This window comes from Callospermophilus lateralis, chromosome 5, assembly GCF_048772815.1.
Source record: "Callospermophilus lateralis isolate mCalLat2 chromosome 5, mCalLat2.hap1, whole genome shotgun sequence".
Taxonomy (NCBI): domain Eukaryota; kingdom Metazoa; phylum Chordata; class Mammalia; order Rodentia; family Sciuridae; genus Callospermophilus; species Callospermophilus lateralis.
The window spans coordinates 115,393,054-115,417,928 of NC_135309.1; the positions used below are offsets into that span (position 1 = coordinate 115,393,054).

General features: G+C 37.0%; 1 protein-coding gene across 1 annotated transcript in view; it reads right to left on the reverse strand.

Annotated features, from left to right (window-relative positions):
• Window positions 1-9,559: 9,559 nt before the first annotated feature.
• The window catches only part of Cwc27 (CWC27 spliceosome associated cyclophilin), a 218,236-nt gene continuing 202,920 nt past the window's right edge, over window positions 9,560-24,875 (reverse strand). The window contains exon 14 of the mRNA XM_076856115.1: window positions 9,560-11,854. Within this exon, the coding sequence (XP_076712230.1) occupies window positions 11,692-11,854 (163 nt within the window). The 3' untranslated portion in view covers window positions 9,560-11,691. The remainder of the gene's footprint in view (window positions 11,855-24,875) is intronic.

The following is a 24,875-nucleotide window of genomic DNA, read 5'->3' on the forward strand; positions in this document are numbered from 1 at the left end:
TGGTGGGAAATTTTCACAAGTGATCTTCAGAGAGCAGTTTCAGTAGGAGTATGAGGAGCATTTGGCCTGCTAGCAGATAAGGAAGATGAACAGTGAAGAGGGAGGGAAGGAAAAGCTGTGCAGAGCAGTGTTGCACAGGGGAATCCTGTCTAAAAGGACATGCTTCTCATCAGCAGCAATATAAATTTGACATTTATATTGACAAAATTCACTAAAGTGTCTTGTTTAAACAAAGTCAGTATATTGATACACTTTTTTGACATTTGGGAGTAAAGTGTCTTGGGAAATGTGTGCCTTTAACCAGTTCACACAAAGGTACTGTATGGGCTGACAATAACCCTGAGGAAAATGTATTCAAAAGCCCTTCCAGGTAATAAATCACATTAGATCAGTAGAACCAATGACATACCCTAAAGAAGAACTTCTTTTTATTTCCTACCCTTATCAATATTATGGTTCAGATGGAGATATTGAAAGTTAATATTTTTATGGGAGATAAGGAAGAGATCAATGGAAATGAATCTGTCTTAACCTGTATCAGAACACAAGTACTTTATGTTCTGAAAATTCCCAAGGATTTTCTTTTGCAATCTGATCTTGTCCAAACTCCCACCCACTAGTGCATGACACCATTTCCTGTGGTTGCAAGCCACTAGAGAATGGATAAGTGAGAAAGAATGACTACTCAAGTCAAATCTACTTGGTTTAGGTATGAAATCCTTTATTTTTTTTAAAAGGAGCATTCAAAGCAAGTTAATGCAAATTTGACTTTCATTTATAACACCCTAGGTAATGAATGTCCTCTAATAAAGTTCTGCGAATTTCTTATTTTCTTTCCTATATTCTTGAGAAAAAGAAGTTTAGGAACATGAGTTGAGCTTAAGATAAATGAAACCACAGTACTTGGGGGGTTGGAGGCAGGAATCCACTAATCTTTCTTGTAGGTATAGTTTGTGCTGCCAAAAAAGAGGCACCAAAGAGATTATAGGTGGAGAACAAACACTGTAATCTTGATGTCATAATGTAGGGCATTCCATTGATTAGCTTTTTGAATAACTAGTTTGCTATCTACTAGCTTTGAGGTATTTCTTATGAAATGGCCATGGCAAGGGTATATTCAAACACCTGGATAAATCATTCATTGTTTCAGTGAACTGAACCATTTTATCCTATCTGATAAACAAGTGACTGGCTTAGCCTTGGAGCACTAGAAAGACTTACCACGATCATTAATTATGTTTCCCCACGATGTAATCATCGTGTTCAGGAAGGGGCAGTGCTGGGACTTCAGGACCGACAAGCTCTCTGACTTGGCTAATAGGCTTCTCAGGTTGGCTTCTTAGATGGCCTTGACTTTATGCGGCTTCTGTTAAAAATTCTGCATATCAAAGAATACAGTGAACCTGCTCATTTCATAAAGTAACACTGAAGGGAACATGACTCTTGGGTAAGAAAGAGAAAGGTTTATTTTGCCATTTTAGAGTCTCACATTCATTAATGTTTTTCACTCTTCAGCTTTCTGCAGTTTCTCTCCAAGACTGATATTCAGAAAAATGTCCTCAGAACTAGTTGGGGGAAGTTTATTAAAAAGCGAAATCCGCAGATTTCTGGATCCCAGCGTAGACCAATGGTCTTGTCATTTCTGAGGCTTGGGAAACTGATTTTGACAAGATTCCTGACCGCTTCATCTCCTCCAGGGTGATTCTGAAGCACATTAATAAATTTATAATCTTACACTTTGTGTTGTGTGTGTGTGTGTGTGTGTGTGTGTATTAGAGAGAGAGAGAGAGAGAGAGAGAGAGAGAGAGAGAGAGAGAAGATCCTCAATTCAGTACCAAACCATGAACAGAGACAGATCAGCCTCTGTTGAAAGTTTTTCTCTGTTGAAATGAGCAAGGAAGTAGTTGGAGAAAACCTGGGTGTATTTATAAAGGGCACACAACTGGTTGTGTGGGCTGATAGACCTTGGGCTAAAAATATTTGAAACTTCAAATTTGCAAAACTGTGAATTGCATGGATATTCAGAATGCCTCTTAATAAAATGGAACATTCCCTGTGTGTTAGTCAGCTTTCGGTCACTGTGACAAATACCTTAGAAAAACAAAGTTCAAGGGAGGCAAAGTTATTTTGGCTCATGGTTTCAGAGGTTTCAGTCCATACTTATTTGGCTATATTGCTTTGGGCCTGTGGTAGCACTGTACACCATGGTTCAAATGTCATTGACTTTACAGACTTTTCACTGAAGTTATATCTGTTGATAATCTAAATCTAGCATTCTTGATCTCCACTTTAAACTAGATTTAAAGGGAAATTCATTTGGGTAGCTCTAAAATGATTAAGTGATGTGAAGATGAGGCTTTTGTTTGTGGTCTCCGTGTTCCCCCTGCTGTAGGCCTGGCAGTGGCCTCTGGATGGGAGGCTTTGGGGAGGCATCTCTTGGGGCTTCCCTCCAGGTCTACTACTGTGGTGAGTCTGCCGGCAGCTGCTTTCCCAGGCCTTCAAGTTCCCAACCTTGGGGTGATGTGCAATTTTACTCCCTTGTCAAGCCCATCATGACTTCCTGTTCTTTTTCTGTAATGTTTTTCAGATCCGCTTCTTCCTGTTGCCTTCCCAAGTCTGATTCTGGTCCAGGCTCTAATTACCTCACACACACCTGCACTCTCCTAATATCCTCTTTCCTGTCTACAACTTTTTCTCTGTTTTTTTTTTTTTTTAAATCTTCTCCCTGAGCATCATTTCCATCAGACTCTAAGCCTTTCCAGCAGCTTCCAATTGCATCCAATCCAGGCCTCAGGTCCTCTGCTCCAAAGCCCCCTCTCATTGCCTGGACCATCTATCTCCTTTACAGCTGGACCTCACTCCAGCCAAGCAAACGTCCTGACACTATGTCTATACAATACTATAACATCTGGTTAATCCAGTCAACTCTGTCAAATCTTCAGTTAATCATCTGGATGTTTTGTCTACAAGACGCCAAACATCTGGATTGACTGAAGAAATAACACTACATTGATGGAGGTTGTTTTTTTTTTTTTTTTTTCCCACTGAATTGACCAGATGTTTTGGCCTTACAAAGACACATTGCTGTCTCTTACATTTGTCTTAATAGCTTGTCTGTACAACCTTCTCTCCACCTGGAATATAACCTGTCTCTTCAATACTATGTTCTTTCCTTCCAAATTATGGTCAGAATTCCCACTGCTACGAAGCAGTTCTAGATTAATCCCACTAACTTCATCTCTTGGACCATTCTAGCATTCACATAGTTTTTGCATATGTAATTCTTTTCAACTGAAATCACTGTTTTGTGTTTTTATTTGGGGTGTTATCCTCATTATCTACACCATGAGAGTATAAATAGACAGGTAAATAGAAGGACTACCATAAAGACAATTTAGCCTTTGTAGTGAGTGCTCAAGGGCAAAAGCTCTGGAGTCAGTCTTGTCCTATACTCTAGCTCCTCTACTTACTGTGTGACTTAGACAAATTGTTTAACTTCCTAAGCCTCAGGTCTCTTCCTCATTTGTAAAATTAGATAAGAATTAAGCCTACTTCACAGAGATGTTTATAAAGATTAAGTGAGTTAATATTGAGAAAGTGTGTAGAACAGTGGCTGATGTAAGTCCATTAAATACTGGCACTTATCATTTCAGGGTCTTTACTTCTGTAAAAGCCTGGTTTTCCTGTCTTTTCTTGACTGTGGCAGCACCTAGCTAGAGGGTAAGGCAGCTGTTACTGACCCTATCTGAGAGGGGGAAACATATCTAGAGGTTTTGTCATCTGCCTGTGCAATTGGTTTCAGGTCTGAAGCCTCAGGGCTTTGCTTTCTCATGACATTTTTTTTTTTTTTAATATTAGCAGCTGGCCCTTGCTTCATTCTAGTCTCAGGATTTAGAAAATTGCTTTCTATAAAGAACAGGTATTTCAGGAAATAATATAGGTAGACATGTGTTTTGCTACAGACCTGACTCCTCTAGACTGTTTCCTTGAACAACTGCGACAGAGTGTCTTATGTTAAAATGACCAAAGGACACGTGGTGAGGTTTTCCTGCAGCAACATTTATTCAATTGTTAGAGTTGCCCCTGAACTGAGGCAGTATCTGTCCTTCATTTTTACTGTAAGCAAGACCTGTCTTAATGAAATGTGGTGAAACTCAACCTTAACATATGTAATAACTCCATGTTGGCTCCCCAAGATTTTTTTTAATGTACTGGTTTATTTACTAATTCAACAAATATTATTTATATTATATAATACATTATATTATATTCTTTATTATATTATTGTTGTCTATTATTTGTAGACATTGGGACAATAGTGAATATAATGCTTGGTTTCATGCAGTGCATTCAAGGGTGAGAGGTGAATGAAAAACAAAAATAATTAACCTTTCTAAGGGCTGTTTCCTCACCTGTAAATAGACAACAAAAGTTCCCTTTTCACTGAATTTTTTGTAAAAATTCAGTAAGTTAATCAGGCAAAGTGCATAGGAGCTAATAGTACTATTGAATAAAAATGAATAGGCAGTTGTGTGATTGAACATACATGGAGGAGTGGGTTGCAATTTTAAAATAGAGAGATTACTGTAGACCTCATACAGAAGGTCCCATTTGAGCAAAGACCTAAAGGAGTGAAGGGAGAGTTCTAGGTGAAGGAAATGACCAGTACAAAGGCCCTGAGATAAACTACACATAGTTGATTTGATAAATAGCCTGAATGATTGTATGAATGATGCAGAAAAAGAGATGGCAGGGAGTAAGAAAGGAAGTCAGGGATTGCGGGGAAGGGGTAGCAATTACACAGAGAGCCTTGTAGCCACTGGAAGGACTTGGGCTTTTACTCTGAATTAAATGGAATTTAATAAGAGAAGTATAACAATATGACTTATATTTTAAAAGGTTTCATTGACTCCTCTGTTGATAAGAATTTACAGGGAAACATGGGTGAGAATGTGGAGACAATTATGACGCTATTCTCATTACCCACATGAAAGCTTGGGCTAGGGTGGGAGCAATGCAGAGGGGTAAATAATGGTGAAGTTCTGGATCTTTTTTAAAGGTAGACCCAACAGAGTGTGTGAGGTAAGGACAGGAATCCACGCTATTGTCCTGAGCAATTGGAAAGACAGCATTGCCAATAACAGATGGGAAAACTGCCATGTGAAACAGTTTGGTAGCGCTTGGGCCAGGAAGTTCAGTTTTGAACCTATCAGGTTTGATAGACATGGGATTTCACTCTGAAATGGACCTAGACCTCACATGAAGTCATATATATCTCTTTTATAAATTAATTAAAAAATCAATTGTTGAATTCTTTGGTTGGGAGATAGTATCTATTCTTAATAAGTTTATTTATATCAGTTATTATTATTACAAGGCTTTAGAATGGAGATAAAATGGTCACATTCTTCTTATACTAAATATTTCCCCAAAGATTGCAAATTAAAGAACAATTTGTACATACCACATGAAAAACTGAAAACCCACAAATTGCAAGATTACTTTATAAGTGTTGAGAACTAACCATATAGCATATATTTTAAAGGATTCATTTATTTTCTAAATGTGATTTCCTCCATTTCAAACACATTGTTGGTAAAATATTTGAATATCATAATAAATCTCAAACTAGATTAAAGTCAGAAAATAAATGGTAAAGTCACTTAAGAGTTTCCTACTTTCAAAATTATCCTAATTTTAAAAAAAGTGCCAGAACTTTAGTAATGACCATCACTTTTGGCATCATGAAGACAAGAAAATAATCATTTCCTAAAAGACCAAGAACACCTTCTTTTTTACTGTTGCTGTAGAAAGCCTCCAGAAGATGTTTTTGCTGACCAAGTAACATGAATTAATATCATGATCTAATCTTAAGGGAATAATTCTCAGCAGATGTGGAAGAGAGAGACCAGACTCCTGTCTGCATTTCATTTAGAAGTTATTCTTTCCAGGTAGGATTTCCCACCCTTTAGCCCAAAATACCATTTTTTAAAGTTAAATGATGAGTTTTTACATTATTGCTTACATAGATTAATTCAAAGAAGTATCATTACAACCTTGCTCCCTTTTTTCTAAGATTTGGAAGTTTTTTTGAATTGGATATATGAATAACTTGGTGGGGTGGGGAGACAAGCAGGATAAAAATACATGTAAGGCAAGTAGTTTTGGAAAATTAGTTACAAACTTGTCATAAAAACATAGAGAGTAGATATTGCTAGAGCTCAAAACTTGACCAAATTATTAAATAATCACATAAAGTAGAAATATGCATAAGGATAGTAATACTGGTAAAGGGTTAAAACCTTTGTATGAACTGGGTGTGGTTGCACACGCCTGTAATGCCAGTGACTTGGGAGGCTGAGGCAGGAGGATCACAATTTCAAAGCCAGCCTCAGCAACTCAGCGAGGCACTTAGCAACTCAGCGAGACCCTGTCTCTAAATAAAATATTTTAAAAAGGGCTGGGGATGTGGCTCAGTAGTTAAGCACCCCTGGGATCAATCCTTAGTAGCAAAACAAAACAAAACAAAACCCTTTTTATGAGCTCTTTAGTGCTGATGCCAACAGTTATGCCAAGCTTGTTATGGTTTGGATATGAGGTGTTTCCCAAAGCTCCTGTGTTAATGTAGGAATCTTTGGAGATGGAATGATTGGATTGTGAGGGCTGTAACATAATCAGTCCATCCTTGTTTGAATGGACTAACTGGTAGTAACTGTAGGCAGGTGCGGCATGGCTAGAGAAGGTAGGGTTTTGGGTACGCACCCTGGAAGGATTTCTCTTTCTTGTGGCTCTTTTCTGCTTCTCTTTCTTTTTCTTGGCTGCCATAAATGGAGCAGCATGTCCTTTCACCATGACATGCTCCCTCACCTTGGGCCCAGAGCAGTGGACTCAGCTGAGCATGGATTGAACCTCTGGAACCATGAACCAAAATAACTTTCCCTCCTTTGAGTTGTTCTTGTAGGGTGTTTTGGTCACAGTGATGACCAAAGCAAAGCTTTTAGCCAGAAGTGAAACCTAATGAGGGAAAAGAACAAGCTGTATACTGGAGCCACCTTTGGTCACTTGAGATCCGTAATGGTGAGGGTACTCATGAAAGGATAAAAGAAACTGAAGTTAAAATGTAAAGGACCAGGTATTGTAAAGTTTCTGAACTGCACTCAGAACCTGAAATTCCTGTGGCAGTTAAGATAATTCCCGGAACTGCCCATTAGATATGTGTCGAAATCCCCCCGACCACTTAGTTGCTTAACAACCTGGACCCTGTGCAGCTCAGCATGTAGGCACCTCAGGGCCAAAACCAATCGGTTTGAATGTATACCCTGCTTTAGGACTGACCTATCACCCCCGCCCGACCTGTTCCCGCCAACGAATGTGCTAATCATGTTTGAGAGTTGTTGTTTGATTTTCCCGCGCCTCATGATGATTTGCTCTGATGTATGCAAAGCCCCTGCCCTCCTCAAAAAGTGTACTTAAGCACTGCTTAACCCCTGCTCGGGGCTCTGGGCCGCTCTCCCTTCTTGAGTGAGCTCGGAGCCCCAGCGCGCTGGATCTTCAATAAACCCCCTTTTGCTGTTGCATGAGTTGGTCTCTTGGTGGTCTCTTCCTCCGTCGTTCGCCGGTCCCTTACACTCAATACCATGGAAACTGGCAAATGCTGTAGTTCAGGCAAATCAGGGTCTTCCCTCCCTGCCTTCCTTGAGCTGGTTTACCACATCTTTCCACAGGGATCAGTGACACTTTTGGCACCTGTGACAGAGATAATTGGCCACCTATACCTTTGGTGAGAGGGGGGGGGTTTGGGACTATTTCTACAAACAGGACTTTTAACACCCATCCTAGTAAGATCTGGTGTTTTACTGCCTCTCCTGGAATTCAAATTTAAAGTTCCTCTTGGAAAGGATTTCTCCACAATGTGGTTCCTGTCTCACTTCTCTTCATTAAAAGCTAAATGAAGAAAGGAGATAAAATACACTTGGGACAGAAAAACTTCCTGCTTTCTAGTAAGCAGAAATGGTGCCTCCTGATAAACTGTTCAGTTTCTGGAAGAGAGTCACAGCCATAGAGAAAGCAGATCTGCTCTTGTTTTGTGAATGACAGTGTTGAAGAATGTAACCCCTCTTAACTTCTCTACACCCCATACATACAAATTGCTTATACTGATAACAACCCTCAATGGTAACTCACTTCACACCTCCGTTTTCTTTCTTGTTATCACCAAGATTAAACAATGTGTTTAGGCAATATTTGCATTTATCTAACCTTTTCCATACAGGCCACACTGACACAGCACAAAAGGTTTATGTACCTCACACCTCAGATCTTATCAAGAAACTTGTAGTGACATTTGATAAAGACTGCCACCATAGCTTATTAAACTTGTTCTAAAAACAACAGCAGCAAACCACTCATCTCCTCACACTTTTTAATGACCTTGTTCTATGGTGTCCCCATTTTTAGATGCATTACTGACTGTGTGGCCTCAGAGGATACAGAGAGCTGAGGACATGTGATGATGTGCATGTGGATATTACACTATTAAAAATTCTACAGAGATCTGTATTTACTTCAGTTACTTATTGATAAAGGAAAAGTCAAAGGTTTTAACTTTCACCTTGCCAAAAGTTTTAATCAAAGTGAAAGAAATGTCTTGTCATAGAATGAGAACAAAAATAGCCCAAAGTTGCTTTTCTTTTTGCTCTCCAGAATATTCAGCATTGTCAGACTATGAGTCTCAAGATAACGTACTCAGAGCAGGATATAAAAAGAAAAAATAGGCCGAAATATATAATTACAGTAAAATTTAAAGGCTAATTTTAAAATGTTTTTGTATTTTTTATAGTTTTGGATTTCTGTTTTTTTTTTATTTGCAATTAATTCATTTGACCCAACCATATTCCTGTGATATTTTCAAAAACTTTACTGTGGGCAGATAAAATACAACATTTAACAGATAATTTCTGTTCTTCCAAAAAAACCCACTATTGCTAACATTGTTAAATTCCTAGTGACTTTTGTTATCATGATGAAATTATTCTGTTAAAAGTCTAATCTCTAGAACTTCAGAGTAGGTTTTAGTAAGATAAGGAACATTTTACCAAACTGAGGTTTCAATTTTGTCTATTATTTTTTAAAACTACAAATATTGATCTCTGACTTATGCCTTAGGTCTGTGCATCTCTCATTCTTGGGATAATACTGCATTGGTAAAGGTTTTTGTATTTGAGAAGGAATGACTGAAAAATGTACAGCGTATTTTAATACAGGCTCAGTGGTAACACAGTTTATAATAACCTCAAAGACTGTGAATTCGGAAACTAAAATTCTGAATATCTGAAATGAAATTGATAATACAACCTTTGTGGTGAGGGGAAGATAGGGTGCACTCCTAAAGGTACTTATTTTTGGGTGGCACTGAGTATGGTCACCTACATTTGAATTAACTGCCATCAAACCAGAGCACCCCTATCATCTCCCTCATCTTTTCTTTGAAACTTTCTCCTTCCTTGCCGCAGTCTGGCTGGGCATAAAATAACCGAGCCACCACACAAGCCTTGTAGATTCAAACAGCAATTCTTTATTCCCGAACTCTCACCGGCACTCTACATGCACGTTCTGGGGAAAATCCACACTCTACCGGGCTCTGCATCCCAAATACTCTCTGAATCCCGCGAGAACTTAACGGGAACTCAAGGAGCAGGCGGGTGCCTGAGGCAGCAGGATACGCCCTATTCCCGACAGGGTCCACCTTAAACCTGGAACAGCCCTAAACCCAAGGAGCAGGCGCCTGAGGCAGCAGGATACTCCCTGTTCCCAGCAGGATACACCCTAAACCTGGACCCACCCTAATCCAGCAGGATCCTCCCTAAACCCAGATCCACCCTGGTCCTTGAGCAGGGTCACCTTTCTCAAACATTCATGCAATGTCACTGCAAATGACCTGGGTCCAAGGCAAGCCCATTTCCACAATGGAGAGTCCTCCCTCTAAGCAACATTGGGTAGGCTGACAAAGAAATTGCCATGTGTCATTCCTACTTGGCTATGGCTCTCAACACTTCCTGAAGCAAAAAAGAAAAGTTATCAATACTGGGAGTCCTCTTGTCTTCTCACCTCAGGTTATAGATATAATTATCAAGAAAAAAATGATGAAATATTTCAGGCATTTCAAAATGTGTATAGAATGAGAACTAAGTACCAATCATCTAGCTTAAGAAATAAAACCACACACTAGTGAAGTACTTTGTATTTCTCATTTTCCTTAGCAAAACCCACTGTTTTCATACTTTTGCTACATATTATACATGTATAAAAAATATATAATGATGTTAGGTTTCAAATTTTTACATAGCTGGTTTCCTTTTTTCACATATTTTAAAGATATGCTAATATTCATAGTTTCTGATTATTGACTTTTACCTCTATAAATTATTCCATAGTGTGGTATACAATTATCCATCATCTGGATGATGCTTCAAAGGACAGCTTAGTGTCTTCTAGTTTCCTTGAGCAATGTTTGAAAATTTCTTTAGGGTACAGGTCTATGATCATCATATTTTGAGCACCGAACATACATATCTTTAACTTCACCATAGACTGCTAATCTCCAAAGCAGCTGAAAAACCAGCAGTAAGGGAGGGTGGTAGTGAGTAGTAAGGCTAATGTTTGTATTTTTAACATGTCTGCCAGGGCTGCTGCTGCTGTAGTGTTTCAACTGGAACAACATTTTGAAAAACTGTGCTTACAGAAAGCCTATTGGATTACATTTTTTAAAAAGATTTTTAAAAAGACTGCTTATTGAAAGATCTGATAAGACACTATCTGAAAAGATGAGGCTGGTAAGGTTTTATTAGGTGAATGAAATTACCCTGTGGTACAATTGTGGCATTCAAATTCTAGAACTGATTAAATATAGATAATATAAATACCCAAAATGAATGACTGTCATCAAAGGTAAAATTCTCAGAGTTCTACTGCCAGAATGAGACTTGTGCATGTGCCCCTGCTATTGTTTGCTGAGAAGAACAGAGGAGTGAGCAGGTGGCATGGTGTCAGCCTGGGGTGTTCGGTGAACTTGGCTGACAGTAGGTAGAGTGTTAGTCTTGACTGCATCCATAAAACCTGGGTGTTGGCCTAGATGGAGGTGTGAACATTCATTTGAGGGTTCCTCAAGATTTAACATATGAAGCTACTGAGACTTACAGGTTTGGCTCTTTTTAGATATTTGTATGCAAAACATTCCACTGATATTTATATTATTTTTATTATATTTTATAGTTTTTAAGTTATATTCCAATGTTAGGGCCAGGGAGGTTTCCCTCAAATATTTTTTTCTGGAAGAAATTCTTATAAAAAAAAATCTTGAAGAGAAAGCCTTCACATATTTCAGGGAAAAAGGGTCTAAACAAGTTTGTACAGTCTGCAAATGCTTAAGGTATAAACTGGAAGGAAACAGATTTTACTTCAGATTTAACAATATAAAAGGTCAATTAGGAAAAAAAGCATGTACCAGTAACCAAAAACATTTGCTTACATCATTCCACAATTTACCAAACAAGATAATCCTTTTCTAAAACCAGACAATAGGTTCAAAAATACTTTCACACTCCTAATTGATGCTGTTGGGAACAATGGCCACTACAAGGCCATTTATTGCAGGTACCTTTCTAGCATGTTCTGGTTATCATTACTCTCATTTTATCTTCTTTCTTTTTTCTCTCTCATCAGCTTTTTGCTTTCTTCCCTTCTTCTTTTATTCACTGGATTCCGAGGATCATAGATTTCAAATGTGTCTGAGTCTTGCATGCTTGCATCTTTTACTTTTCTGCTTTTATCCTCAAACTGAAGTACATGCGACATCCTAAAGGAAAGAGAGGGTTCAGTGATTTTGGTATGAGAACTGAAAGTAGAAATTCTATACTCCGCTATCACCAGCATAATGCGCTATAAGGGTATGGAATACCAAGACAGAGTTATTGTTTACTGGTGCTTATACTGCATGGAAAGCAACTTCTCAGAAAACACTTAAATTTGAAAAACATGCTCAGAGTTTGTTCCACTGGCTTGTATTTCTAGTAGTGAGTGTCTCTGTCATGGTCTTTACTTGAAGTTCCTCCCCTAGCAAGAGGTTAAAAAGAGTTTTAACCCAAAGTATTCTTTAAACCATGCTCAAAGAACTCTGCTTCCTTTGAAAAGCACACTCACTAAACCAGAGCGAGCCAGGTTGCAGAGCAAAATGCTAGATAATAAATCAGTTCTATCTGATTTTGTTTTGTTTTCAGTAGTTCAATGGGTCAATATTAGGGGACACATTATGAAAATACAAGTGATATTCAAATGTTATGACTGTCTTTTCTGGGGAGTAGCTAGGTTAATTTTTTTTTTCATAAAAAGAAAATCAAACTTATGGCATAACTACCCGGACTTATTTTCTCCTTTTACCATTGATTACAACAAATCTAACCATCCTGTTTTCCTACTTTAACAAATGCTTACTGGTCTTAAGGTATCAACATGTACTTTAATCCTAAGTGGTCATAAGCTGGTTATCCTTAGTAGCAGGGAACTGTGTAAGTTACTAGATATGCCCCCAGTAGAAGGTGTCAGGAATAAACAGGGAAGTCAAAAGAACAGATTTCTAGGCAGTTGAATGAATTTGGGAAGAGAAAAGTTCAGTCTTTATATAAGCAAAAAAACTGTTAAGTTTTTTCCTTCTAGTTAAACAAAACCATCCCACATGCATGTCTCTTCATCCCAGCAGATAGAACTAAGCTGCCTATAGGATTAATATTCTGTATATACCATTGTAATTCTCAGATGAAACCCAAATATGATATTAATTTCTTTTACTTTACAAGCAGAGATTTGGGCAGTAGATGCTAGCAGAGATCCCCTATTCCCCTGCCCCGCACAGTAGCACAAAAGACGAGTGGCATTTATTTGTGTGTCAAACTCCTATGGATATACCCAGATTTTGAAGAAGCCTAACAGAGATATTGGGAGGGAAATAAAGTGCTACAATATTAGTGATGCTACCATTTCTAAGGGTTCAGGAGCTGCTGAAGGGCTGACAAGTTGAAGCTTCTGTGCCATTCCCACACCTTCTATTCCACTTGAGGAGGCTTATCAGAATGCAGTGAGTATGAGTGGTATGTGGATGACCTAGAATCTACTTCACAAAATGAGGTAAATCACATTTACATTTTTATATTTTATATTAATATTATTTGCATCAAATTTCATAATTGTTCTCAATACACGAACATGTATGTCACACATGAGCGCTGATTTTTTAAACTTCTGTTGCTTTAGTAAATACCCTTACTTAGAAAATGCATCTTAACACCATTGTACACTTAGATGAATTCCCCAGTGTCTGATTTTATAGTACTTTCAATTTCCTACAGTGTTTCAGTATTAGCTTCTGAAAGTAAAACAATCTCCAATTCCTAGAAAAAGGTGGATTCTTCCATTGCTATGGTAATGAATAACCATTACAACCAGTTGGAAACAGTTAAACTGAATTCAACCAATTAATAATGACTCATCTAGGTCTAAATGATCAGTGACAACTCATTTCAGTAAATACACCTCTGAAAGCCAACTAATCAGCCAGTCTTGTGCCAATCAGTGGCAGACTCACTCCTGTGAAGTGCTTCTGAAGGCCAGCCAATCAGTAACTGTCACTTTCAAATAGGTGCTTCTGAGCTTATGTCAACTCAGAAGCAAGTCCTGACTTTAAAAGCACTATAAAAAATTTGCAACTACTTTGCATGGAAAGAATGTGCCTAAAATCTTGGGAGGTTGAGGCAGGAAAACTGCAAGTTCAAGGCCAACCTGGGCAACTTAGTGAGACCCTGTCTTTTGAAAAAGAAAAAGAGGGGAAAAAAAAAAAAGGATTGGGGACATAGCTCAATAGTAGAGTACTTGTCTAGCATGTGTTAGGCCCTGGGTTAGATTTCCAGTACTGAGTGGAAAAAAAAAAAAAAAAAAAAAAAAAGAATGCATAACTCTTCATAGTTAAGAAATATATTTAGCATTTTGTTTCAGATAACAGGGATGGATTTTTCTACAACACTTCTTACAATCTATATTGCATTCCCTACAAAGTATGAAGTGTATTACTACCAAAGGGAAACAAGTTTAGAAGAGTGCCAAGACTGTCCTGTGAAGGTCCTTTACCAGACATCAGGGGAGCCCAAACTCCTATGTTGCATTTCAGTAAGTTCTTTGTAGCTTTCCAAGTTCTTAGAGGTGCTGTTGGTATCTAGGCCAACATCAGGAAGTTGTTGGAATCACATGGTGTTTAAAAGAGTTTTATTCAATACTGGTATTAAAAAAACCCTATTATCCGAGTGAACTTATTAATACCTTTCCACATATAGATCCTTCTGTTTTAAAAATGATCCCATTCTCTGCACCAACATATAGATTTTTCTGAAATACTCATTTCTAGCAGAAACTTCCAAGCTTCAAAAATGACTTTACCCGACTGAGTCAATTGAAAACATACAAAGGCACCTTCCTCCTTTCTATGCCATAAGAGTATCTGCAGCTATTGGATTTAGCTGGCTCTGGTATGAGAAATGAAATTAATACACGTGAACAACAGCCTAAAGTCTACAAGAAGAAACAGATTTTCCTATAAACTTGAAAAACCAGAAAGTTGTAAATTAAAGGAGCTGTCTGTTTCAACTGTTTGTTTCATACACCACTGTACTAAACAAATTCAACATTTTGATTAATAACAAACCTAATCCCAAAGGAGAGAAGGAGCTATCAGTTTACAAACTACTTCAGATTAATATCATAATACTTAGCATGGATGGTTACTCAGCAATAATATTTAATAGGAATAAAAGCATAGTCAAAATGCTTCACCCATTTATCTTTCAACATGCTTTGGTCACTTCATCTAAAAAAGGCAAACAAAACAGTTATTATGATTTTCAGCATAGAAACTCCTGACCTACATGCCTCCATAAATCATAGACTGAAGGAATTGAAAGCATGCCCACACTTCAAGGTCTCCTTTGAGGATTTGCATGAAGCCTGAGAACACAGACTTAATTCGAGTACAAGGGTCTGGTAGTTTACAATCTTGTATGTCCTAATAACAGTACTATCCACTCTGTGGTGGTCATAGAATTGATCTAATAAAGGCAGTGAATTCTTTGGAATTAATTACGCACTAATTATTTACACATAAATATTTTAGAACTTGCTCATTTTCTGAAGGCAAAGACAAAAATTTAGTTCTGATTAATAAATATTTTAACACAGGTTCAGATTCTCAAAAACATTGACCATAGTGTGTTTCAGAAATAAGGAGACTACTACTTACTTAGAGGTTGTAAGTTTTTCTTTTTCTTTTTTTTGGATATGGAACTGAAAAATTATAAACAAAAGCAAACATTTTTTTACTCCTCACTCAACTTTGAAATAGATTGATATGATTATAATTAATATCAATGGGGAATGAAAAAGGGGACCTGATTCTCAGATATACAGTAAACATCCCAATATAGAATTCCAGTATTAGCAATTCACTTGATTGATATGCATTTATTTATGCTGATATAATGTAACAGCTCTCTGTTCATAGGGAATATACCACTCCATCTCATTTCCAAGTCATCATAATTTAAGAACTTTTTTTCCCTTTTGAAAGAAACTTTATGATCTTTATTGCAGATATCCTAATTGTTCTACATTTGTATTACTGCTCCCTTCCCAAATTCTTCCAAAAGCTCTAAAATAATATTTCTTATAAGTTTCTTTTATAGCATTTCTTTCAATGGGAATAACTGGCTATTGTATTATACTGAAATACTTCAGTTTGATCCTTAAAACTTTCTAACAACTGGTTGCTTCCTATCTCACCAAACTTACTTTGTTTCTTTTCATTAACTCTCACCATTTAGTAATTGCTTGTTTACTGAATTGTGAACAGACTATCAGTTGTCTGAGATGGTCTGAGCCTTGTTTATAGATATATTCCCAATGCCCAGCATAGTGATCTGTGATGGGAATGAAGCCTTCAGATTGCTTATGCTGGCCAAGACTGCTGCCTGGGTACTAGACGGTTTGCTAAGCTAACACTTAACCTAATTTTGTGGGAAGGGCAGTCTTTTATTTTAATGACAAACTCTCTAAACCATCTACCAGAATGCAGAAAGTCTCAAGTACATCTTTTCATGACCTCTCACAGCTCAGCACATACTGGTAGTTGCTTTTACACTGCATTCATATCAGATGGCAAGCTTTCATTTTTTGATAGACTACAGTACGAGAATACCACATGTTCTTTTCCATCTCCTATGGAACCTAATGTAGAACTGGAGAGAGGATTTTATTGTTTTTTAAAACTTCCTCCCTCCCTCCCTCCCTCCCTCCCTCCCTCCCTCCCTTCCTTCCTTCCTTCCTTCCTTCCTTCCTTTTCCCTCCCTTAGAGGTGCTTAACCATTAAGCCACATCCCCAGCACTTTTTATATTTTTTTGAGACAGGATCTCAACTATGTTGCTTAGGGCCTTGCTAAGTTGCTGAGGTTGGTCTCGAGCTTACGATCCTCCCAACTCAGTGTCCCAAGTTACAGGGATTACCAGCATGCACCATTGTGCAATGTTTTCTTTTTCTTTTTTTTAAATTATATTTTAGTTGTTCATGGACCTTTTATTTTTATTTATTTACTTACATGCAGTGCTGGGAACCAAACCCAGTGCCTCATAATGCTAGTCAAGCATTCTACCACTAAGCTGCAACCTCAGCCCTAAAGCAATGCTTCTTTTTTTTTTTTTTTTTTTTTTTTAGTTTTTGGAGGACACAACATCTTTATTTGTATGTGGTGCTGAGTATTGAACCCAGCGCCACGCACATGCCAGGTGAGCACACTACCGCTTGAGCTACATCCCCAGCCCTAATGCAATGCTTCTTAAGGTGTAGTTTTAACATGTAGGTTGCATGTTAAAATCACCTGGGTAGATTTAAAAACTATGAATGCCAAGCTTCCATTCACCATCGGAGGGCTTTTTATAGGCAAGGCAAATACTAGATACTGGTGACACAAAGATGAGCAGGACCCAGGCCCGGTTAGCCTGAAGTAAATTTTCTACTAGTGAGAACACAATGACACCATAACATGGCAGACACACATTTTGGAATTGCCTACAAAGTGTAAAACAACAATCAGAGCATCTACTACTGACAGTGGTCTACCAAAAGCTTTCCCATATTCTCTGGTAGCATCCACAATAAACAGGATGATGGAGTAGAAAGATATTATCTTCCTCTTTTCCTGTCTTCCTCCTTCTCCCTCCACCTCTCTTTCTCTTCCTTTTTTGTGGTGATGGGGAATCAAACTCAGTGTGTCATGTATGTAAGTAAGGAGTTTCCCAATGAACTACACCCCCAGCCATTTCATAGGCAATTTCCAAGACTGAGGGTTAAGAAACTTGGAGCTGGTACATTGTTGCCTAGGTACTTTCTTGAATGTCTTTGGAGGTAGCAAACTTCCATTCTATGAAGATGGATTTCATTTTGGGAATAAGTCAAATGCTAATTCAGTGCTAGATGCAGAAAGGAAGATAAAAAAATCAGATTGGGTAGTGCTTATCCTGTACTAGAAAATTTTCAAAATGTAGCACACAATCACTTGTGCGGCTCCCAGTCTAGCCTTTAGAACAATTCCAAAAGAGAAGTCCCAAAATGTCCTGAGACCTGTGGGTACATCTTTGGGAAAAACGTTACTTAGAAATAAAACATTAATTTCCGCTATAAATTTTTATTCCATTATTGCCTTAAGTCACCGCTTTCTAGAACCTCAGCCCCAGTTTCTCCTTGTTCTTCCTAAAATTAGGGTGCCACATAAGATTCCATTCAGCTAGAGGTCCAAAGAGGGCAGAACCAAGGGCAATGGCCTGCCTGTGGGGATGGTGTCTGACAATCTCCTCTCAGGCATCAAATTACTAAGGATTGCCTGTGGTCTATGATGATATCCAGGTCTTTTCTGCTCTATGTGTTTTTCAAAAATGCAGCAAATCAAGCCATACTCCCTACCGTGGTTTAAATCCTTTGGTGACTCTACTGTCTACATAAGGAGACTTAAATTTCTTTTGTCGCTTCTATAATTTGGCTTTCTTTTCCCTTAGCATCACCTTCCCCATCACAACTTCCAGACATTTCAATTTACTTGCACTCTCCTGCCTCCTTGCTGCCTCTCTACTTACCATAAACTCCCCCTCTCCCTCCCCCGGAGGCAGCACCCTTATCCTATCCTGGCTGGTCTGCTGTTTCTCTGCCAACATAAAGGCTCTCTTCTGGGCTCCTGGATCCCTGAATTTCACTCTGGTTGAGTCTACCTCATGCTGTCACCCTCAATGGGCCACAGGCGTGCTTAAGAATGGTGGCTCTGTCTTATTGGACTTTGTATCTGGCACCATTCAGTAATGTTTGGAAGAAGATTCTCAATAAATGCTTGCGAATAAGTAAATGTTTCTGGGAAGGCAGTCACCTCCAAAATCTTTGGCTAGAATTTTTATTTTGTTCATGTTTCTCCTTGATAGTATCTATATGTAATTCCAAATTACTTAGCAATTATCTTTACAAACCTCTGGTTTTCCCAGCAGGCAACTCACCTTTAAAATTCTACAACAACAGAGAATAGGACAGTATTCAAAAACAACCACAAGGTATTTCCACCAACACTAAATTTGTGCTGTGCAAATCCAGCACTTATCTTTCTCAAACAGGTCAGTTAAACTGCTTAAAGATTAACATTGCCTTTGGTCTGCTTAGCTTTGAAGTAGGGGGAAAATGCACACATTGTCCTCAGACAGCCTTTCCCTATGTGGGATGAAAGACCTTGGTGCTCTCTGTGAACAGCATACACATAATTTGTCATACATATAATTTGTGTACTGTGTTGACAGCTTCTCATTTCTCTATTAAGTTAAAATTCTTAAGAAACCCAACTAAACAGCTCCTGGTTATTCCTTAAGTTTGCAATTCTGTGGAACTATGGATCACAAACTTAAATGATCTGGTTTAAATTTTTTGAGGGGTGGCTTGAAAGGCGGCTTGTACTTGAAAAGCAAAAACAGTCTTTTTTGCTTTTAAATAAAAATTTCAGCAAGACAAAACAATTTTTAACTGTTGCTCACGTTTGATTCTTTGAAAAGACCACACTTCTCTGTATCAGGGATGGGCTGTACATACTTTTTGTCTGTCACTTTTCTGGAACACTCTACCACCTTCGGCTCCCTGATGAATGTGCCTGGTCCTTTCAAGCCCCAGTTTAATCCCCATTTCCTCCTAAGAGTCTTTTCTGACTACTCTGGGCCTCAGGACCTGCTCCTGCCTTTGAATTTCTATGGAAACCTTTGTGGATTGAAGTCAGAAGACCTGAGTTTGGAGTTACAATTTGGTCATTAATTGTGACTAGAGGAAAGTCACATTGCTTCTCAGGTCTCTTTCCCCCCAATCTGTGAAGAAGGGATGGTAAGGTGCTCCCTATTTATCTCATTGTGGTTAGCATGAGGATCAAACATCATGCCTTCAAAAGGTCTTTGCAAATGGTGAAGAGTGGTTCAAATATTTACTATCACTTATATTGTAGTTTGTGTATGTGCCTTACTAGGTTTGGCTGCCATGACAAAATACCATGGATTAGGTAACTTACACAATGGAATTTATTTTCTCACAGTGCTGAATACAGAAGTACAAGATCAAGCAGGGCAAGTATCTGCCTGGCGAGGACTCTCTCCTTGGGTTGCAGATGGCTATAGTTTTTGCTGTGTCCTTACATGGACTTTCCTCAGTACATGAGTGGAGAGACAGAGGGAGTGCTTTGGTCCCTTCTTCTTATGAGGACACCAATCTCATTTTGGGTTTTCACCCTCATGACTTCATCTACATCTAACCAGCTCCCAGAGGTCCTACCTCCAAATACTGCCATATTGGCTAGAACTTCAACATATGAAATTTTTTTGGGGGCGCACGTTTTAGTCCATAATGGTGTACATATGTGTTACACATTTATCATTTTTTATAATTTGGTATTCTATGATATTGCATACCCTTTCAAAGTGTATTACAATAGGTAATACACATTCAATGCTTTTGTGTTTTGTTTTCTGCCCAGTAGGTAATTTTCCTTTTTAAGACAAAAAGAAAAAACAAGATAAAATAAATACCTATAATTCCATGGTTCATCAATAACTATTGAAAATACACAGGCACATCACTTCCTTCACATTTTTCTGTGTGTATCTATATGTACATGCATGTATATTTACACGTACACACACATACAGGGTAAGAATGCATACATTTTATTACTTGATTTTCCTATCTGACTATACCACAATTATCTTTTTAAGTAGATAACTATATATAATTTTATTCATTGTCTAGCACTGGATCATATAATTAAGATCAATCCCTTATTATAAAATTTTTGTTCAAATCTTCACCTTTATAAAAAATGCTGTGAATAAAATCCATGTGACTCAATATTTGAATTTTCTTAATTGTAGGAAGCATCTATCTACATAGTCCTTTATTTCCTTTCAGAAACAATTCTTTTCCACTCTCAGTCCAGGTAGTTGGGGTGGGATGATGATGCTTTCCATCCTCATCCTAGGAAGGGGATACATGGGATAGTACTTCCCAGAATAACCAGTGATTGAATCACACCACGGACATTTGAACTCAGGAAGGGCAAACAGAATTGGCTCACGAACTTTTTTTTTTTTTTTTTTTTTTTTTTTTACTACACAGGTTAGTTAGTATAATGGAAATATAAACCCAGAGCTTCTGGAGGTCATCTTTGCCACCCTGGGGATACAGAAGAGACCACAGAAATGAAAATGGAGCCAGGAAACAAACTAACAAAAAAAGACTTTGGTGGAACTCTCTGGTCCATCAATGCCCAAGCTTTATTCCTGAAGTTTCCCATACTACCAATTTTCCCATTTAGAAGCTATTTCTATCATTTGTAATAGAGAATCTCTACTAATATTTAGGATAAATTCCTACAATTAGAATTCTTAAAGACTTATACAATTTTTAGTCTCTTGATTAATATGGTCTGACTGTCCTTCAGAAAGGTTATACATATTCATTCATACTGTCCTGAATAAGGTACTTTATTTTGCTATGATTACCAGTAAAATTGATTTTGTTTTTGTGTTTTTGGCTATTTGTGACATGTATGGTTGTGCCTTTTGACTATTAAAAAACAGCACATTAATATTTTCCTTATAGAGTTGTGAGAATGTTACCTGTGTTATAAATGTAAATCCCCTTTTATCACTTAAATTACAAATATCTTTCCTACCTTGTAATTTGCTCTTTAATTTTGTTTTAGTGGAGCTTCCTCTATGTATTTCCTATCTTATTCCCTCTATCCTACTCTTCCCTTTTTCTTTTCTTCCACATAACTTTACAATTTTTTAGTCATAGCAAGCAGTCTCTTCGTTATGGGCTGTCTTTAAGGTCATACTTAAGTCTTTCCTCACATCAAGACCAGGTAAATATTCATCTATATTTTCACCTGTCACTATCACAGTTCTTTTTTTTTATTTGTTAATCATTAATCAAGTTAGAAGATTTTTTTAGTATGTTGGGCCAGATACAGTTCTAATTTAATTATTTTCCCTAAATGGCTACCTCATTGTCTCAACTTCATTTACTGAATAATCTACTCTGTACAGTGGTGACTCATTGTTTTAATTGTTATAACTTTATAGTGAATGCCTTTACTTGTTTTTGAACATGTTTCTCAAAATTTATTTTTATTAGAATATTTTTAGAACAAGTGTAGATAAACAGAAAAATTGAGCAAATAGAACAGAGAGTTCCTGCTTACCTCAAAACCAGTTTCCTATATTATTATCATCTATATTAATATGGTACATTTGTTATACTTCATGAACCAATATAGATGTTATTATTAAGTAAAGCACATAGTTTATTTTGATTTCCTAAGTGCTTTGGATTGAACTATATCCTTGCAAAATTCTTATGTTAGAGCCGCAACTTCTAGTGTGAATGGCTATATTTGGAGATAGGACCTTTAATGGAGGTAGTTAAGTTTAAATGAGGTAATAAAGGTGGACCTCTAATCTAACAGAACTCATGTCTTTATAGGAAGAGGAAGAGACACCAGGAATACTTATGTACAGAGAAAAGGTCATTATGAGGACACAGAGAAGGTGGTTATCTGAAAGCCTAGAAGAGAGGCCTCACCAGGATTCAACCTGGCCAGCATCTTCTTCTTGGACTTCCAGCCTAAAGAACTGTGAGAAAATAAATGTCTGTTATCAAAGTCAGCCAATCAGTGGTATCTTGTTATATAGCAGTCTCAGCACACTAACATACTTTGTTTTTACCTAATGTCCTTTTTTTCTGTTCCAGGATCTCATTCATTACTTGTCATGTCTCCTTAGGTTATTCTCAGCTGTGGCAATTTATCAAAATTTCCTTTTTAAAAAAAATCATCTTTGCACTTTTGAAGCGTACTGGTATTTATCAGAATGCTTCACCACTGCAATTTAATATTTCTCTCATGATAAGAGTTGGTTTATGGGTTACTGGAAGCAAGATCCCAGATATAAAGAGCCATTAAAGTATATTTTCATCACATTATATCTAGGGTAGACAATATCAGCAGAAATTACGATTGCTGATGTGAACCTTAATCACCTTGCTGAGGTAGCGCCTCTTGTGTGTTTCCACTGTATTGTTACTCTTTTCTCCTGTCTTCCACATTGTCCTCTTTAGAAGGAAGTCACTGTGCAAAACGTACACCTAAGGAGTGCACGGTGACTTCCCTTATTCTTTTTGGTGGTGCAAGGGATCTAACCTAAGGGTTTGCATGCTAGGCAAATGCTCTATCACTAAACTACACCCCCAGCCCTCTCTTATTCTTTTTATTTAAAATTTTCTTGGCTATTTTTATTCCTCTTCTCTTTCTTTCTACTGGTATTTTTATTTGGATAATATTAGGTTTATAGAATAATTCTGAAGTAACTTGGTTTTTATAAAGTAAGAACTATTTCAGAAACATAGTATATCTTTTTCCATAATAGTGTGCAATTTTCTTCATTTACATAAAGGTTCTGAAAATTATTTATTTATTTCTAGATAATTTATATTTGTCAAATTAGATTCTTTTAAGAATATTCTGATTTTAAGTGGCTATTTCTGAGTAATTATTGACTTTTGTTATTTATTTTGTAACTGTCTAAAATAATGAACTGTGAGAACTTTTGGTAGATAGTCTTGGATTTTTATACATGTAAGTAGTTTAATTTTCTCTATTCCATTTTACAGATACTCTCCTGAAGGAAAGTCATCAAAGATCATAGAGTTAGCTACCAAGTGAAGTCAGAGTTCTAGTTTACAGCCTAGGAAATCTGGAAGCCTAAATACAACTGATACTTTTATAGGTACTTTTGCGGCTAGTGGAAAGTAAGTATCAAAATAGTTTTTAGAGAATTTGATAACTATGCTAACAAACATTTGGTGCTTATTATAATAGTTGTGCTAAAAAAGCACAACTAATTCAAAAATCACAAACTCTTAAGATTCATTTCAAGTGAATTAAACCAGATATATAAAGAATAACATTATTAACCCAAATATCATAACCATTTTTCTTCTGTTATTCTCAGTTCATATTTTAGCTACTATTTAGCATATGAATGTTTTTTTTGTTTAAAATTTTTTGACATTTTCTTATGATTTCTAGAATGTTTAGAAACATTGATTGTATGGTTTCACTTCTTCATTTTTACTATCAAAATGTAATTCATGGGTAAAAACCTTATGAATTTTTAATCTTAGGGCTTTCTCCATCAGTAATTACAAGTAACTTAGGGCTCTCTTTTCACACATGTTCAAAGCATCTATAGGAATTAGATAGTAGAGGGTTTAAGAACCAGCACATGTGAAAAAAAAAGGTGTAAATCTTTTTTCAACATGAAGTAAACAGCAAAAATAGTAGCTCATATGAAGAGAGAGGAACAGATAGACAAAACATGAATGAGTCTAGAGATCAATGTATATTAAAAAAAAAAATCCTAAGAAAAATGAAGTCAGTGATACTGTTCACGTCTAGCAGAGCAGGTGGTACAGGAGAGAGAGGACTGAGAAAAAGGAGAGGTCAAGGGAAGAAAAGAAATCAAGAAAGAAAAGTGAAGACAAAGGAAGAATTTCTTAAAAAGACAACAGAGACAATAGCTTAAAAGCAGCAGAGAAAATGCAGACAGAAATGGTTAAAAAGCATAAACAAAAAAAATCAGAAGAGAGATTTAAAAATTGACAGGAAAAAATAGGAGCAAAAAATTAAAATACTTGAGCAAACAAAAACAAGGATAGGAAAATAGAACATTTGAAAAGTCAAGCAAAAAGAAAAATAGACACAGACCTTTGGAAAAAGAAAAAAAAAAAAGATGAAAACCAATGGATTTTCTTTTACAGTTCACCACTACATGGGAAAAAAACTCCTTTGTTCTGAATTTTAAAGGAATGTTAATATTGCCCCCTCAGTTTGGGGTTTTGAAAAGCCAACTCTAAAAAATGTCTTTGTTTTGCTCAGTTAAGGAAAAAAATCCTTATGTTACAGAATGTCTTTGGTAAATAATGAGTATTGTTGGACTAAATGTGAAAGATGTAATTTTCAAAATATCTCCAGAAATAGGGGAATACAGTTTCTTGGCTTTCTTGACTATCTAATATGCTTAACACTCAGCAGGACACAGGTGGAAAGATTTAAGAAATTTTCCAGAATAAATCTGTCATATATATACTTACACCTGCCTGGGGTTTAACTAACTGCTTAGCTAATAATATGTAATCTATGGCCAGTGGAGTAATAGCA